The sequence below is a fragment of the Charadrius vociferus genome, unplaced genomic scaffold (assembly GCF_000708025.1).
Source record: "Charadrius vociferus isolate BGI_N301 unplaced genomic scaffold, ASM70802v2 scaffold103, whole genome shotgun sequence".
In the NCBI taxonomy this organism is placed as follows: domain Eukaryota; kingdom Metazoa; phylum Chordata; class Aves; order Charadriiformes; family Charadriidae; genus Charadrius; species Charadrius vociferus.
This window is the reverse complement of record NW_009648061.1, coordinates 3,708,787-3,723,573: the sequence shown is the minus strand read 5'-3', so window position 1 is coordinate 3,723,573 and position 14,787 is coordinate 3,708,787. Positions and strand designations below refer to the sequence as shown.

At 39.2% G+C, this 14,787-nt stretch overlaps 1 protein-coding gene across 1 annotated transcript in view; it reads right to left on the bottom strand.

The window, feature by feature from the left end:
* Window positions 1–481: 481 nt before the first annotated feature.
* The window catches only part of DAP (death-associated protein), a 47,536-nt gene continuing 33,230 nt past the window's right edge, over window positions 482–14,787 (bottom strand). Inside the window, exons 2-3 of the mRNA XM_009883747.1 lie at window positions 4,408–4,450; window positions 482–1,217 (exon numbers count right to left, since the gene is read on the bottom strand). Coding sequence (XP_009882049.1) covers window positions 1,098–1,217; window positions 4,408–4,450 — 163 coding nt within the window. The 3' untranslated portion in view covers window positions 482–1,097. The remainder of the gene's footprint in view (window positions 1,218–4,407; window positions 4,451–14,787) is intronic.

Here is a 14,787-nt window from a genome sequence, read left to right as displayed (position 1 = left end):
GGAATTTTAATAAAATTATTTTCCTGGGTTTTATAAAGATGAGCTGTAGAAGGAAGATCATAGAGCTAAGTGATTTTGAACTGCGTTATCAAAAGATTTAATTATGTGGCCAAAACTAATCCAATTGCTCTATTTGAAAACTAACTTTTTTATTCCCTCGTATCTGTTATTCACAATAAGATGACTACAAAAAAACCAACTATCCACAATAGAGGTTCGGTCATAAAGTTAATCGCATTTACTAATGGTATCTCTTAATTTTCAAGTGTTCTCAAACTGTAAGTTAAAAAAGGAAAACAGATTTTTCTCCAGTTTATTTTAAGCTCAATTCTGGCAGGTCCTGAGCTCCTTCAGCTTGCTATTGGAATTCAGAAATCATCACCTGATAAAAATATAGCCCTCGGTGAGATCCATGAGATCACAAGTCAGTTGCCTACAGCAGCAGTGTTCTTGTAAACTGATTTCTCTCCCCTCTCCATACCCACAGATCTCCAAATGGAAGAATCTCAGCAAGACTGTGCAAGTGCAAAAGGGTGCAAAGCAGATTCAGCTGGATTTCTGCCCCTTTGTCATCTCACTAGTTGAAATCAGAGGGCACAGCCACTGTGGTGGGACACTGTAGGATGCTGAAGACCGCAAGGGTTCTACGTAATCAAGACAACCACCGATTTCCATCTCAACACACACGACAAACTCCCTCCAGATAGTAAAGGTACCAGTACAAAAGGGCTATTCTTCCTTACCGGCTTAGCTTAAAAACTACATTAACTATCTGCTATTGCGATGCCACAACTAAAAGTACAAGTTTTAAGCTCATTAATCACATTATTCGTACTAAAATTTTATTTTGGCAATAAGAAAATCTTATAAAAAACCCACCCTTGATCAGCAAATACTTAATAGAGAATTTTCCATCTGGGATAACAACTGAACAATGTCTTCATTCTTATTAACCCTTGAGAATTAAAGTAAAAGAAACTGCTTATTATTTTAGAGGTCAGTTTTACTGATTTGACAGTGTGAATCCTAAAAGGTCTTTGTCTTCTCTTGGAAACTTATTCCCTGATGGCTGTTTGGCTGAAATTTTGATGGAGGGCTCACTTGCGAGGCTGGTGGATGTGCTGTTTGACATGTTGCGGGTGAGGAAGCTTTTCCACAGAAGGATGTGGTTTCTGATGAGCCACCTGAGCCGCAGCTGGAGGGAAGTCCTTATCACCCTGTTCAAAGAACACACCAGGAAAAATGTAAGATATCTTAAAAGCATACTTGCTAGTTCAAGTGGATGCAAGGTTTTAAAAATGCGAACAGCGGATGGAAAAGTGTTGCATGTTACTCTGAAGTCGCCCTGTATGCATCCTATCTTGCCATTCTTTTAGCCAACTTCAAAATTTCAGTTACGCAAGTTTCACTTCTTCCAATTACGCACACCATCCAAGAATGTAGTATCTTAAAGTGACCCGAGGGAAAAAAAACATTCCTGTCTTCAGTGCTTAATGGCTCCTCATGCTGCATCACTTTCACTGGCTCCATATGGTCAGTTCTACTTGATCTATTTGGTTTTCACAAAGCAACCAGAAAGAAGAGACTATTTTACAAATACGGTAAGGCTGCATGAAAAACTATCTGCACAAAAAAACCTACTGTAGGAATGCCAGTTCTGTAGGAAGAAAGGGAGGATCTAAAACAATTTTCGGCTCAAATCTTAGGGGTGGCTGGTTTCTAAGTTTAGCATGCTCTTTTAGCCAGGTTTGCTAGTGTTAGTTCTCACGTGCTGCTGTTGGGCAAGCTCAGTTCAGGTGTAACTCTTATGCCACCTATTTACAGCTGTCACTTCTAGAGTCAGTCCCATGAGGTTTTCAAAAAGCAATGGGAAACAACTACAACCAGTGCTCAGGGAGGAGAGTAGCCACACAACTTCCCTCTTCAGAAACTGGGACAAACATATCATAAGCCAGACACTCCCTGCATTCCATTGGCTCACGGGGTGACAAATTCACATGGAGGTATTCTATACAAAGCTGACATCTCAGATGGCCTGTTTCACACCTGACCCCATTTCAATCTACTCCAAATTCCTCCTTTCTGTTCTGGCGTAACTTTTTTTTTTCCATCTTGATCACTAGGTTAACTTTTTACTTTTTTCCCCCGCTATTTTTGTACTCCAAGTTGCTTCCAGTTTTCAAAGATCTGTTTTCAGACTTGACATTTTCTGCCTTCTTTCCCCGTGATGCTGCTGTTTGCCTTTTCCAAATCTCTCTGACCTCTCACACCTTGTTTTCTCAAACCAGTGGTGTGAATGCAGCTCTTCTATGTAATGTGGGTACTGTAACAGTTGAGCAGATGACAGTCAGTCTGTAAGCGTTAGCAGGAAATGCCTATCTTCAAATCAAAATATTGTAGAATAATTCAGGTTGTAAGGGACCTTGGGATGTCTCTAGCCCAACCTCCTGCTCAAAGCAGAGCTAGCTATGAGACCAGACCAACTTACTCAAGGGTTTTATCCAGCCTGCTCTTGAAAACCTCTAAGGACAGACACTGAATAGCCCCTCAAGGCAATCTGCTCCACTGCCTGAATGTCCTCAAAGTGAAAAAGTTTATTTTTTTATTGTCTAGTCAGGCCTTTCCATTTCAATTTGTGTCTGTTGTCTCTTGTTTGTCTGCAATGCATTGTTCTGAACAGCCTGTTTCCATCTTCTTGATAACCTCCTGGTAGACGTGGGAAGGCTGCTATTAGGTCCTCCCAAACCCACTTCTTTTCCATGTTAAACAAGGCCTGTTCCGTCAGCCTTGCCTCCCAGGGCGTGTGCTCCAGAACCTGACCACCCTGGTGGCCCTCTAGTGAACTTGCTCTGGTTTATCAGCACTTTTCATACACTGGGGTGTCCAAAACTGGATTAACTATTCCATATGTGGTCTAAAGCATGCTGAGTAGAGGGGAATAATCCCTTCCTTCAATCTACCAGCTACTTTAATGTAGCCCAGGATGCTGTTGGCCTTCTTGCTGTTCTGCATGCGGCTGGCTTGTGTCCAGCTACTGCCTGCCATTCTTCCAGCCTGTCCAGGTCCCTCCGAGTAACAGCCCTGCCCTCAAATTTATTAACTGTTCCTCTCAATTTGGTGTCATCCACAAACCTGATGAGGAGCACTCTGTCTGATAAAGACATTAAACAGGACAGGTCACAGTATATAAACCTCCACTTGACACTGATAAGAACTATCAGGAAACTTGAAAATATAACTGAAAAATTACTCTGGGTTCAAAAAAAGCATTGCTAGGTTTTGTTTATTACATAAAGAAGAATTTTTGATACATGTTTGGGAGCTATCAAGTCTCAGAAAATGACAGAACAATTTCGCCCTTCAGAGGTTAATAAATAAACCTGTAGCTGACAGCTTACTAAGGATAAGTATAGTACCCTATCAAGTAACTGAATAGCTAAAGAGCTGGGTTACAAAATCAAGAAAATAGTTTCCTTCCATTTTGAATCTTTTGCATGCCTACTAAATTGGGAGCCTGTGGGTTTTATGTCTGAGAATTCCGACGTCACTCAAAAAAATATCACTACCCTACAATTGTTAATGTGCTATCAAAATTACTAAACATTAATGCAATAATTAATTAGAAATAATTAAGCATCTAAATGCCTAAATAATAGATATCCACCTTGGTGCAGATGGAGGTCCAGGAAATACAGCAGTGCATGTGTACCACCCCTACAGGCTAGGGAAAGTTGCCTCAGCTTGCTCACTCCACCTACGTGACCTGACACAACCACAGCATCTTACAGGTAAACCGCCCCCCTTACACACCCCAGTGATGTAATGCCATCAGGACAAAGGCATGCATCATGTAAAGCCACAATAAAAACCCTGTCACAACACACGAGGCATGAATTACTGATCATACAATTAACGCCTAGTTAATACTAGTGATTTAGCTTATGGATTTCCAGGTCCTGCCTGCTGTTAAAATACAGGGAATGATGCCGTGAATCCCAAGTACCTCAAAGTACATATGGCAGCTGAAACATGTATCTTCAAACACATAACCTTACAGGCAGGAGCTCCTCATCACAGATCAAGCTATAGCAACAGACTTACATGCAACCGTTTTCAAAGAAAATGAATGCAGTAATTTCTAGCTTAGATAAGAAAAGAAGATCTCATAAACTTAAAGTGCTAAAATTCAAAGTAAAATGGTGGAAGTAATTTCAATAAATAATTTCAATTTCACACAAAACTACAAAGAATGTTCAAAGGGACTTACACAAATATACAAAACATAAAGCCTCTTCTCATAAAAGAGGAAGGGGAATGAAAAAGATTAATTTTGCTCTGATCAGTGATAATTCTGAAAAGCCTACAATCATTTTTCTATGATTGAAAGAAATTTAATGGCAATCTTACCCTAGCAATGACACCAGAGATGAACACCGTTGGTTTAGGTGGGCTGAAAAAAAATAAGAGGGATTATTCGTACAAATAATTTACAAGGCAAAAATGAAAAGTACATCACACATACAATGCAAAAACAGGTGGCATTTTTGGCAATTAGGAATGTTTCAAATAGACAAGACAAATTCCCTCTTCAAATGACTATTGCCTTATCAGTACTTATTGCAGCCAAAACCAGACCTGTAGGTTTTGGCTGCTATTACTTCACAGTAATTGTGACAGCAGTGAAAGGCTAGTCCAACAACGCTCCATTCCTTACTTAAAGCTGAGAGTCTTTGTTTGTTTGCATTGGCTTCTTAATCCTCAACTTTTATATATAAGCTGCCAGCAGTACTTTAGGCTTAGTATATTTGTATTGCAACAATGAAAACTGTAGTTGGACTAAACTTACTGCTGTGATGGAGAATAAAATAAAACTCAAGTTTATACCTGTCAATCAAATAGATTAAGATTCTGAGTCTCAGAAAAAACAACACCCAGTACTTTAAATCATAGATTTTTTAAGCAGATATTTACCTACTCTGTTACACAGAAGGACAATCATGTCTGCAATAAAACAAACGTTAAACATAAAGCAAAGTCTGTCCTGCTTTTTCATTTGCAGACCTCCATCCATGCCAATAGGAACAGATTCTCCACAGGTAGAATTCAACGCTGAAGCTTGGTTAGCACGAGGGATCAGTTTCCCTGGGCCACTCATCTCTCAACTGACCACCTCTACAGAGGGGCCAAAGTACAGCCACGTCTAACAGCTCACCCCTGGTGGTGGGCATTGCCACAGTGTCTAAAATATAAATACTCAGCAACTTCAACGGCCTCCTCAGCAAGCAAAACCGTACATCTGCGTGGAGTCTGCAGAAGGATTGAGATCAAGTGCACTGGAAAATCTCCACAATAGAGGTAATACTTCTGTAAGAAAACCGTGTAACCTGAGGCATTGCAAAGGGAAGGAGGGTGCGGAGGTGAAGTTGTGCCTCCCTCTGAGCATGTCGACAACCGAAGACTCAGAGCAGGTGGTTCATTAATTGGACCACGAGAAAGGTCCCTCACCTGCGATGTTACGGTTAACAAGGTTGGAACAACACAAAGCAAACACAAATCAAATGATTTATTAGAGGAATGATCCTGATTATTACGATGCACTTTACAACTACACAGCTTGTAAAGATTTATTAATATGATGCTATGTGAAGTTAAGTTAACAAGCAACACAGTATTAGACCTTGATATAACAGTCTAATAAATACTGCCTAAGCCCTGCTTAAGTCACAGGATTGCTACACAGTCTCTGAACACCCTAGTTCTTTAACAAGACTCATCATCCCTTTGAGAAATTTTTTAAGTCAGAAAGAAATGATTAGGAAAAAGGAGAAAGGAAGTTCTGCTCTAAAATACCTCCATTGTGATACCACCAGTCATACTTCCTGAAATGAGAAAGGATATTTTGATACCGTACTAGACTTCTTCAATCTAATTTGCTGTTAGTATGAATTAATAACAAGCAAAGATCAATAGCAAAACACTTACATTTTATCCTAACTGTACTGAGCCCATTTGTACGTTACAGTCTGCGTGAGATTTCCTGGATGCCAAGCAACAAACTCAAAGAAATAACTCTGACTGAGAAAACACAGATGCACTGCAGTGGCTCAAGATACCATTCATAAACTAACACCATGACATTATAAAGGAAATTAACAGTAAATGGAAAAAAAATGTGTGGCAAGTTATTCTTCAGCTATCCATAGAATCTGGCTTTAGTCACACTCGGAGAAACAGTTAGTTATTTGACATTGTATTATTAACAATATTGGATAGTGAGGAATTCAAATCAGACAGATTTTTTCCTTATATTCTTACTATGACCTTTCAGTGTTCACTATGCTTGGATGATGCATGAAATTCAAATCAACCCTTTGCAAAAAAGAGCCTGTATTTGCTGAACGTGCTACCGCTTGTCTGCCTGCCACCAGACTGTACTATCTGCTGTCCGTTCCATACTTCTTCCTTTAAAAACAGGTTAAATGCTCCATGGCTTTGGCCAAAAATGACAACCGGATGGAACCTCTAGCATAATGGCCATTGCAAACACAGCTTTTCCCACTGCAAATTGTAAAAGTCTTCTCACAAACCCTGGTCTCCTGTTCAAAATGTCACGCTATTAATATTCAAAGGACCCAAGCTTGCAAGTGCCGAGTTCCCTGGGTACACAATAAAGCTGGATAAAGGTAGAATATTTGGTATGTTTTTGTACTTATTTTTACTTAGTGGTATATTCTTTCGTCAAAGGAACCAGGCTGAAGATCCTGTAAGGATCGTTTTCAGAATCAGTTAAGCTAAAAATCCAGTTTGAAGTTTATGTTTCAGCTAGTACCGCAGAACTAGCTAACGTATCTTTGTAAAAAGAAGACAAAAATCAACAATACCATTTTCCTGGTAAAATTAAACCCTTCAGATATAAAGCATTTATCCTGAACTCTATCGTGAAATAACATATTTAGCCTTGTCTGTATGCAGTTGGCTCTGGGACCGTCTTCAGTTGCACTGGCTTAGGAACAGGACACCCATTAGGACTATCCCATGGGTATGCAGAAGGCACCGAAACGCCTCACACTAACTCGCCTAAGGTTAATGTGGAACATTTTAGGATAGCACAGGGCAATTCACTGACACATAGGGAACAACCTAATGGGAAACCACAGTTGCAGCTGGAACAGATTTGTCCTTGACTTTCTCCCTTGTTTGCTCTCTCCGTGACTTTTTTGATTGGACTCTTCTCGTGTTATGCTAGATTTCCAGCTTCTAAATGGAAGAACTAATGGGAACACTGATATGGCTTTCAGCTCGAGTGCCTCTATGCTCCATCCACAAAGATCTTCTACAGAAATTCTGGCATTCATTTCTGGCTGACCCAAGTTCCCACACTCAGCTGTGGGCACACAATGTAACGAGGTTTCACTAGATTACATTGTCCCCGAAAAGATCTTAAAAAATTTAAAATTATCAGTCATCTTTGATGATCTATAGAACCAGAATCTGGCGAGAGCATATATAATCACACATCTATACGATGAAGAATTCAAGGTCAGAGAAAGGCCTGGATAATCACTCACTGATTCACGCTTTAATTTCATTCTTAAAGGAGAAAAATATTTCTATACATGAACTTCTTCACAAGGAATTCAGTCACCACTGCCAGACTCTCAAACCATTGGCTTTTGCAGACCCAGATTAGCTGCCAGGACCATAACTCCGTAATTACACTCTGGGACATCTACTGGGATTGCAGTGTTGCAACATCGCTCATTATCTTCCCCAAGAATCTACTGAAAATAGAAACAAAAATGAAGAATATGCACAGGCTATCATCGCTACATTTGTAAAACACTTTCAAGTGCTTTAAATTCTAGTGGTGTTTTATGCGAAGCACAACCTACATTTCCAGTATTTTGTAAGCTGTGATGGTTGCTTTGAGGATATACTTAATCTGATGAAAATCGGTTTGACAGATGTTGTTTTGAAGATGCAGCATTCCTTTGTCTAGGCGTCAGTAAACAAGAAAGCGAAAAAATATTACTTGCTGACAAAAACTGATTTTATTTATACATATATGTGCTTTACAGCTATTTAATGCACATATTTATTTAAAGTTAAATAATAGCCACAGCCAATATAGTGTAAGAAATACCACAGCGTGTTTGCCAAGAATGCTTAGAGTGTGTGTCAATACTTTCAGAACAAATCCTTATTTTATTATAACATATGGAGAAAAAGAACACATCTGTTAAGATCTGAGTGTTCAAAGAACTTACCCTGATTTTACATGTGCGATGCTGCTAAGAACTGCACCTGCTTAACATCCGATTCTCTACTGGATTCATTTATTCTGATTGCATTCAAATAAAATACAGATTTCTATTATTTCATAATACTTAGCTTAAATAAGATCTTTATCTGACATTGCAAGTAAATCACAAAGAAGATGAAATACTTGAAAAGATCATTAACTAGATGAAATGAGGCATTAATAATACTAAAATCTTATACCTTCACCTTAGAGGGATTGGTTGAACTGAAGTCTGACAGGCATACTCTAAAGACAAACACTGTGACATTGGAATTACTGTGAAATCTCCCACAGGCCACAGAACATACATAGGGCAGGTGAGTATTTATCTAACCCCTTTTAAAACAGAGAACCTGAATACATTAGTTTTCTAAGTCAACAGGGAATTTGATAGTTATGAACTATATCTATCTGTATACGTAGTGTATGTGCACACACATGTGCAGAGGCTATACATGTATACTTATATAGAATACACAGATTCACAGCTGTTTGAGTGGTCCCAAATGCAGGAAAGAGCGCAGCACGTTCACACAGCAATGCCAGAGATGAAGGCCTGCAGCCATTCTCCTGCTTGTAGCGTCTGAATTGCCTACCACACCGTCACCTGATGGGATGGACCTGAATCTGATGCCAGTTTCCAGTGGCAGGTTGAATGGCAGATCCGATTTGGAGGAAAGACTATGAGCATTGCTCACTGTGGCTGAAAACAAAAGCCTACGTTTAGAGCTGACTAACCAGAAAATAGAACCATGCATATGCATCATTCCTTTCCACTATAAAAGCTCCTGAAATGGAAAATGGGTCAGCTGGTGTCAAAGGCTAGTGCTCCATGTCCACTGGTGATCAGAAAAACCAAACCAATACGCTAAGACAAATAAAGAATGAGAAAAAGCAATGGTAAAAATAGTATCTCACAGTATACCTCATTTAAAATACTGTATTAAGTCCAGGAACACCGGAAGTAAAGAATTAGAGCAGAAATAAAGATGGAAAAAACATCTGAGAGAGCATGGAGAACCTTCTCTATGAGAAAGAGCTAAGAGCTACTTGCATACAGTATACAAAAGTGAAGAATATTGTTCCCGCTGACCTTCTTTATAGTATAAGTAGAAAGTGACACTTGAAGAAAGTAGAAGACATACATTTAAAACTAACAATAGCAGATACCTTTAAAGTACCATAGAACTGCAGAAATGGAATACCATAGAAATGCAGAACGTCCTGAAAATAAGACTAAATTAAGATGAAAAGTTTAGTGAGATTCAAAACCGGAATTAGACATTTACATGATGCAAACCCATTTCCATAATTTAGACTAGAAACATGTAAAAGCATGAACGATGATGCTCCAGGGCTCAAGTTACCCTTAAACTGATCAGGACTACAAAGAAATATCTCCTGTGCAGAGGTTAAACTTTGATACGTCATTACCCTTTCTGCCTTCAATTAAATATCCTAAGACATTATTTTCCAGATACATCTGAATAATTAAATATTCATATACATACTATAAATCAGGGTACAAGCACAGTCTCAAGATTCCTATTATGCCAACATTTAAAACAGGTTAGCCTACTTTTAAAAGGACAGAGCTACACAGATGCAAGGCTTTTGTTTGTCAGATTTTTTGTCAAAATAGGTTAAAAGAAAGGCAAATACTTTGAAACTAAAGTAAACTAATCTTCTTAATAGGAATGATTCATATTTGTCTTTTCATATTCATGGAAATTAATGATATATCTTATCATTAGCAATATCTTACCACTTTTGCTGTTTAAGTGGGCCTGGCAAACAGACACCTGCAATATATAAATAATAGAACAACGTGTTTTTTAAAGATATGACCACAAATCATGTCATGTCATAATTTTTAACTACCAAACAGTAACGGTGGTGTTTGTAATTTGGTGTTTCCTTCCTTTAATCAAACCATCCAGTAGCATGTACTGCATGTAACTCATAGCTGGCACCTAGCTGTGAAAAAGCAGAGAAGAACTTTGAGTGCCAAGCTGTGAACTGAAGAGGCACCTATGCAGAACCAGGAGCTGTGCCCAACTCCCGGAACCACGGGGAAAAGGCAGTGTGCAGACAGCATGCACCTTGCCCTCCAGCACCCCAAAACGGCAGGGACTTGAAAAACGGGCAGAACCTTCTGCTGAGCAGCTTGCCCTGTATTTCCTTGCTCATTTGCTAACAAACATATCATTCACTCTCATTAACTAAGGGAAGCAAAACAAAGAACATATGAACTAGTGTGATCTGCAGTTACCCATTGATCCCCCAACTGCTCCCTAATGACAAGAAGTTTTGCTATTTTCTACCTTGTCCCGGCATGATATTCACTCCATGAACAGAAAGTTCTCCAAATATTCTGAGCAGAATTTCATCTTCAGTCACCAAAACTTCAGACTTTAATCCTGCCCTTATCTTTCTGGAATTAAAAGCATTTTGGCCAGTTGTTCAAACCATCCAGCTTAATCTTCAATGTTGCTTAGGAATTCATATTTTCTGCTTATGAAACATGAAAGCTAACTAGTCTTAGTTTCAGTCTAATGTATCTTTAAAGACGTCCAGATACTTCTTTATAGGGCTGCTTATTTGAATTTATATAGTTGCCTTTGATTTTGGCATTGTCTGCAAAAATAAATTTCAAGATGATTAAAAACACACTGACATGATTAAAAACACATTTCTCAGCAAACGAGTAAAACTAACAAGCACGCTGCTCATCAGCTTGCCTGAAATACTTTCCCATTGGTTATAATACATTTAGGTTATTAATTTTCTGGACAGAAAAGTAATAATTAGTTTGACTGACTACCAGAGGGAAATATTCTAGCTGATTGCATGGGGACATACAGTATCTGATAGTCTATGATAATTTATCCTGTTGACATCATTTATTTACCTGCCATAGCTTTTAAACCTTTAAGATCACCCACAGGATGGCACTGTTGAACCTCTGAGTACCGTGTACAGTAAGTAGGGAACAACCTCAAAGAAATCCAGGCGCTGGGCAAATACGAAAACAAGTAAAAAGCAATACTTCCCCCTGATGCCAAACCTTGATGAAATGCACTACGTATATACATACGCACATACACAAATTCATACGTGTACCTACAGACACTGCTTATAAAGAACAATTTTCTTGTCCCGTGTATTAGCCTGTGCCCCAATAAACCCATGAGATAGCTTCCACTCTGCTAAATTGTTCCTCTTCCTATGCAGGCAAAATTAATGTGCTTGAAGGAAGAACTCAACGCCGGATCAGGAAATTTTAACGACTGTTTGTTTTGCTATTCACATACAAGCAAATTGGGTGTCATGATCTTTTAATGAGGTGGTAAATCACTGGCCATTATATGTAATAGCAACTGATTGACATTCATTGTTCTTACATTCACTGTCAAGGTATTGCAGCATATGGCCTGATTAATCTCACCAGCCTCTCATTCATCTTTGTTTTTAGTGCATGTGTTAGCCATAAAAGAAAATTATTTAAGAAAGATATCCACCATCTCTTATCTATATCGTTGTACATGACATTGCTATCACAGAATAAATTTCTCTTCCGTGCCTTCTTCTGATCACAAAATGAAGATTTAAGTATTTCACCTTTTCTATAAACTCAGAGGATTTAGAAATTGGCTGCAATTCTCCAACTGCTGGTTCATTTATTAGGGTTCATCCCTGTTATCGCAGTATGTACATTAGCTCTTAGTGAGCATCAAGGACAAACTTCTCATGGGCAGCAACTGCAGCATGAGCCCACTAAATATCTGTAGCCACTTAACTGTGGACAAATGAGACCTGTGAAAACTGACATAAAGCAAGCATTACTTAAATTGTGGCACAACTCAAAGGAAACTCTAAAATAAGGAATCAAGTAGGGTAGACTCTAAGCATTTACAAAATGGCCAGCAAAGACCATGACGCAAAGGGGAGAGAGGACCAAGTCTTCCACATATTAGCCAAGTGCTGAAGTCTATCCTGGTGCCTGTTCCCATGACAGCAACACACTTCCATACTGAGAATATCACAACCGTGGGCCTGCACTGCCGCATCTCACCTACAGAGACACATTAGCCAGTTGCAGCACTGCTGCAGCTCCTCCACATCCCAGCAGATGAAAAATGGAGTGCAACAGGAAAAAACGGCGTGAACACACAATGTCAGTGCAATGAAGGAGACACAGAAGGTAGAAGCTAATGAGAAGGCAAAAATCTTCTTACTCCTGCCCAGTTGAATCTGTATTTGTCTCGGAGACACACAGCAGCAGCCCAGAAATTGCAACCCTTCCTGTTAAAAGTTCGTACCTGAATTTTGCTTTCCAATGTCTCAAGGCATTAATCATTCCGTAGATGTGTACCTTTCACTCTCCTGCTGCTTTGAACAATTCCAATATCATTTCCTACTACCCCAAACTACACTGCAGACACAAAGTCAACCGTACATGGCGTGTGCATGTGTGTGCATAAATACCACATCATCTTCCGCAGCCACAGCACTATTGCAAGGAGTCTTCTCAACCCAATTTTACACCATGCATTCTGCATGGTTTCCATTCTCAAGTTGCACCCTACTGCTCTGTGAAGCTCTCCAAAGCAAATCCAGACTCAGATCAGCTTTTTTTCCACTTCTGTGATTGTTCACCGCTCTGCCCACAGCAGAACAGACGGTGATGAACTTGTCCATTTCAAAAGGCCATTGCTGGGAAAACTCTGAGCACACTAAAGGGCATTGGGGAGGGTCATCAAGACACTCTGGTAGTATCAGAGCCCATGCTGAAGATTGTGTGAGCTGGCTGTATTGCCCAGGAACTTGCTTTAGTCCAAACCCTGCCAAAGTTATTAACACAATTCTCCCTGTTCTCCGGTGGCAAGTGGCATTTCTAGAGGCATAGATCTTGTCACAGGTGTAAGAGGCCAGTAAATCCTGGAACCTGGAATTCCTCTTAATTCAGACATAGAAAACAAAGAAAACATTCTTTAAGTATGCAATCTTATAGTTAGAGCTCATAAAAGAGCAACAGAAGACAGAATCAGAAAACATTTTCAACTTAAGAGCTTACTTTTAATGGCAAGAAATCCTCTTAACCTCTAATAAACTTAGCCCAGCTAGGTTTTTAATGTGACAAAAGACAAGGAGCAAAGTTCTCTAAAAGGGATTCAGACAAGGGTGCATCTTTGTTTTAATGAACTTTGAGAAATTTAGTTTCTCCAGAGAAACTGGCCTCCATTGATCTGAGAGGAAGCAACCACTTCATTTCTCTGCTGCCATTACTACACCTGCTGCTGAGCTGTGGCAGACGGAAAGGCAGCATCTTCATTTTCCATCTAGAAACATCCAGTCACCTGAATGCAATCAAAACAGGGTGTTTCTTCCTTCCATATTTATCTTAAGGGTTTAATCTAGAAGGTCAACATCAGATATTACTACAATCACTTGCAAAACTGTCAATGGGACTGGAACTTGGTACCAAGAAAATACACAGAAAATGACCTTGAAGAAATCAATAGCAATTGGATTCAAAGCATTACAATCTGAGGGAATTCAAGAGGAGTTCTTAGATAGTAAGCTTTCCTTCAGTATGAAATAAATGTCTAGCTTTTTTAAGTGGTAATAAAAGCCATGACAATGCAAATGGGTAACAGACCAACGTGCTATTAAATCTGAATAGTTCTATAGTGGTACCCATTCATTTCAATGGAATGTAGAAATCTTAAAGCAACTCCAAACTCTTGAATGTCAGTATCACTAGTGATTTTTCTGTTAATCTAACAAAAACAACTCTTAATTTTCTTGTTCAGTCTGTTAGATCTGTCACGTCCTGGTGCTCCATTTGTTTGAATGCCTTTTAATTGCTTTAATAATATAGCTCAAGCAGTTCGTTTCCGAAAAGACATACTATAGCACCTGCAAGATGGCAGCTAACCACTTGGCAACATTACCTCCTACCATACAGAACAGGGCTAGATTACATTTTTTCTGTTTGTGATGCACATGTAGCTTTGCTTCTTCACTTTGCTTCTACAGGACAAATAGATCAGTCTCTTTGAAGAAGGAAAACAAAACAAGCACGCACAGTCTCAGCTGAGTTTACATTTATTGAACAGCAGCAATACTGTTGGTACTTCATACTGGTAATTTGTACCACTATTTTATACTGGTCATTTCCATACAGATCACAACAGAAAAGAAAAAAGACACTAAAAATGACTCATTTTACTTTATCCACTACCTGGTGGCACAGTTCTGGCTATGCTAAGTCATGTTTTCTGTGGCTGTAGCTGAAGGGTGTCCTCAGCAAGAACAGAGTTTTTCTAAAACAGCTGCCTAGTGGCAGTACCTCTGGCCACTGTCTGCATGTTAGAACAAGTGACAGTATAATAATGGGAGCTGAGTTAGGAAATCATTAGCCTACTCACCTTTGAAATTACGGACAATGGGCATAAGTAAAATGTACTTCTTATTTCAAA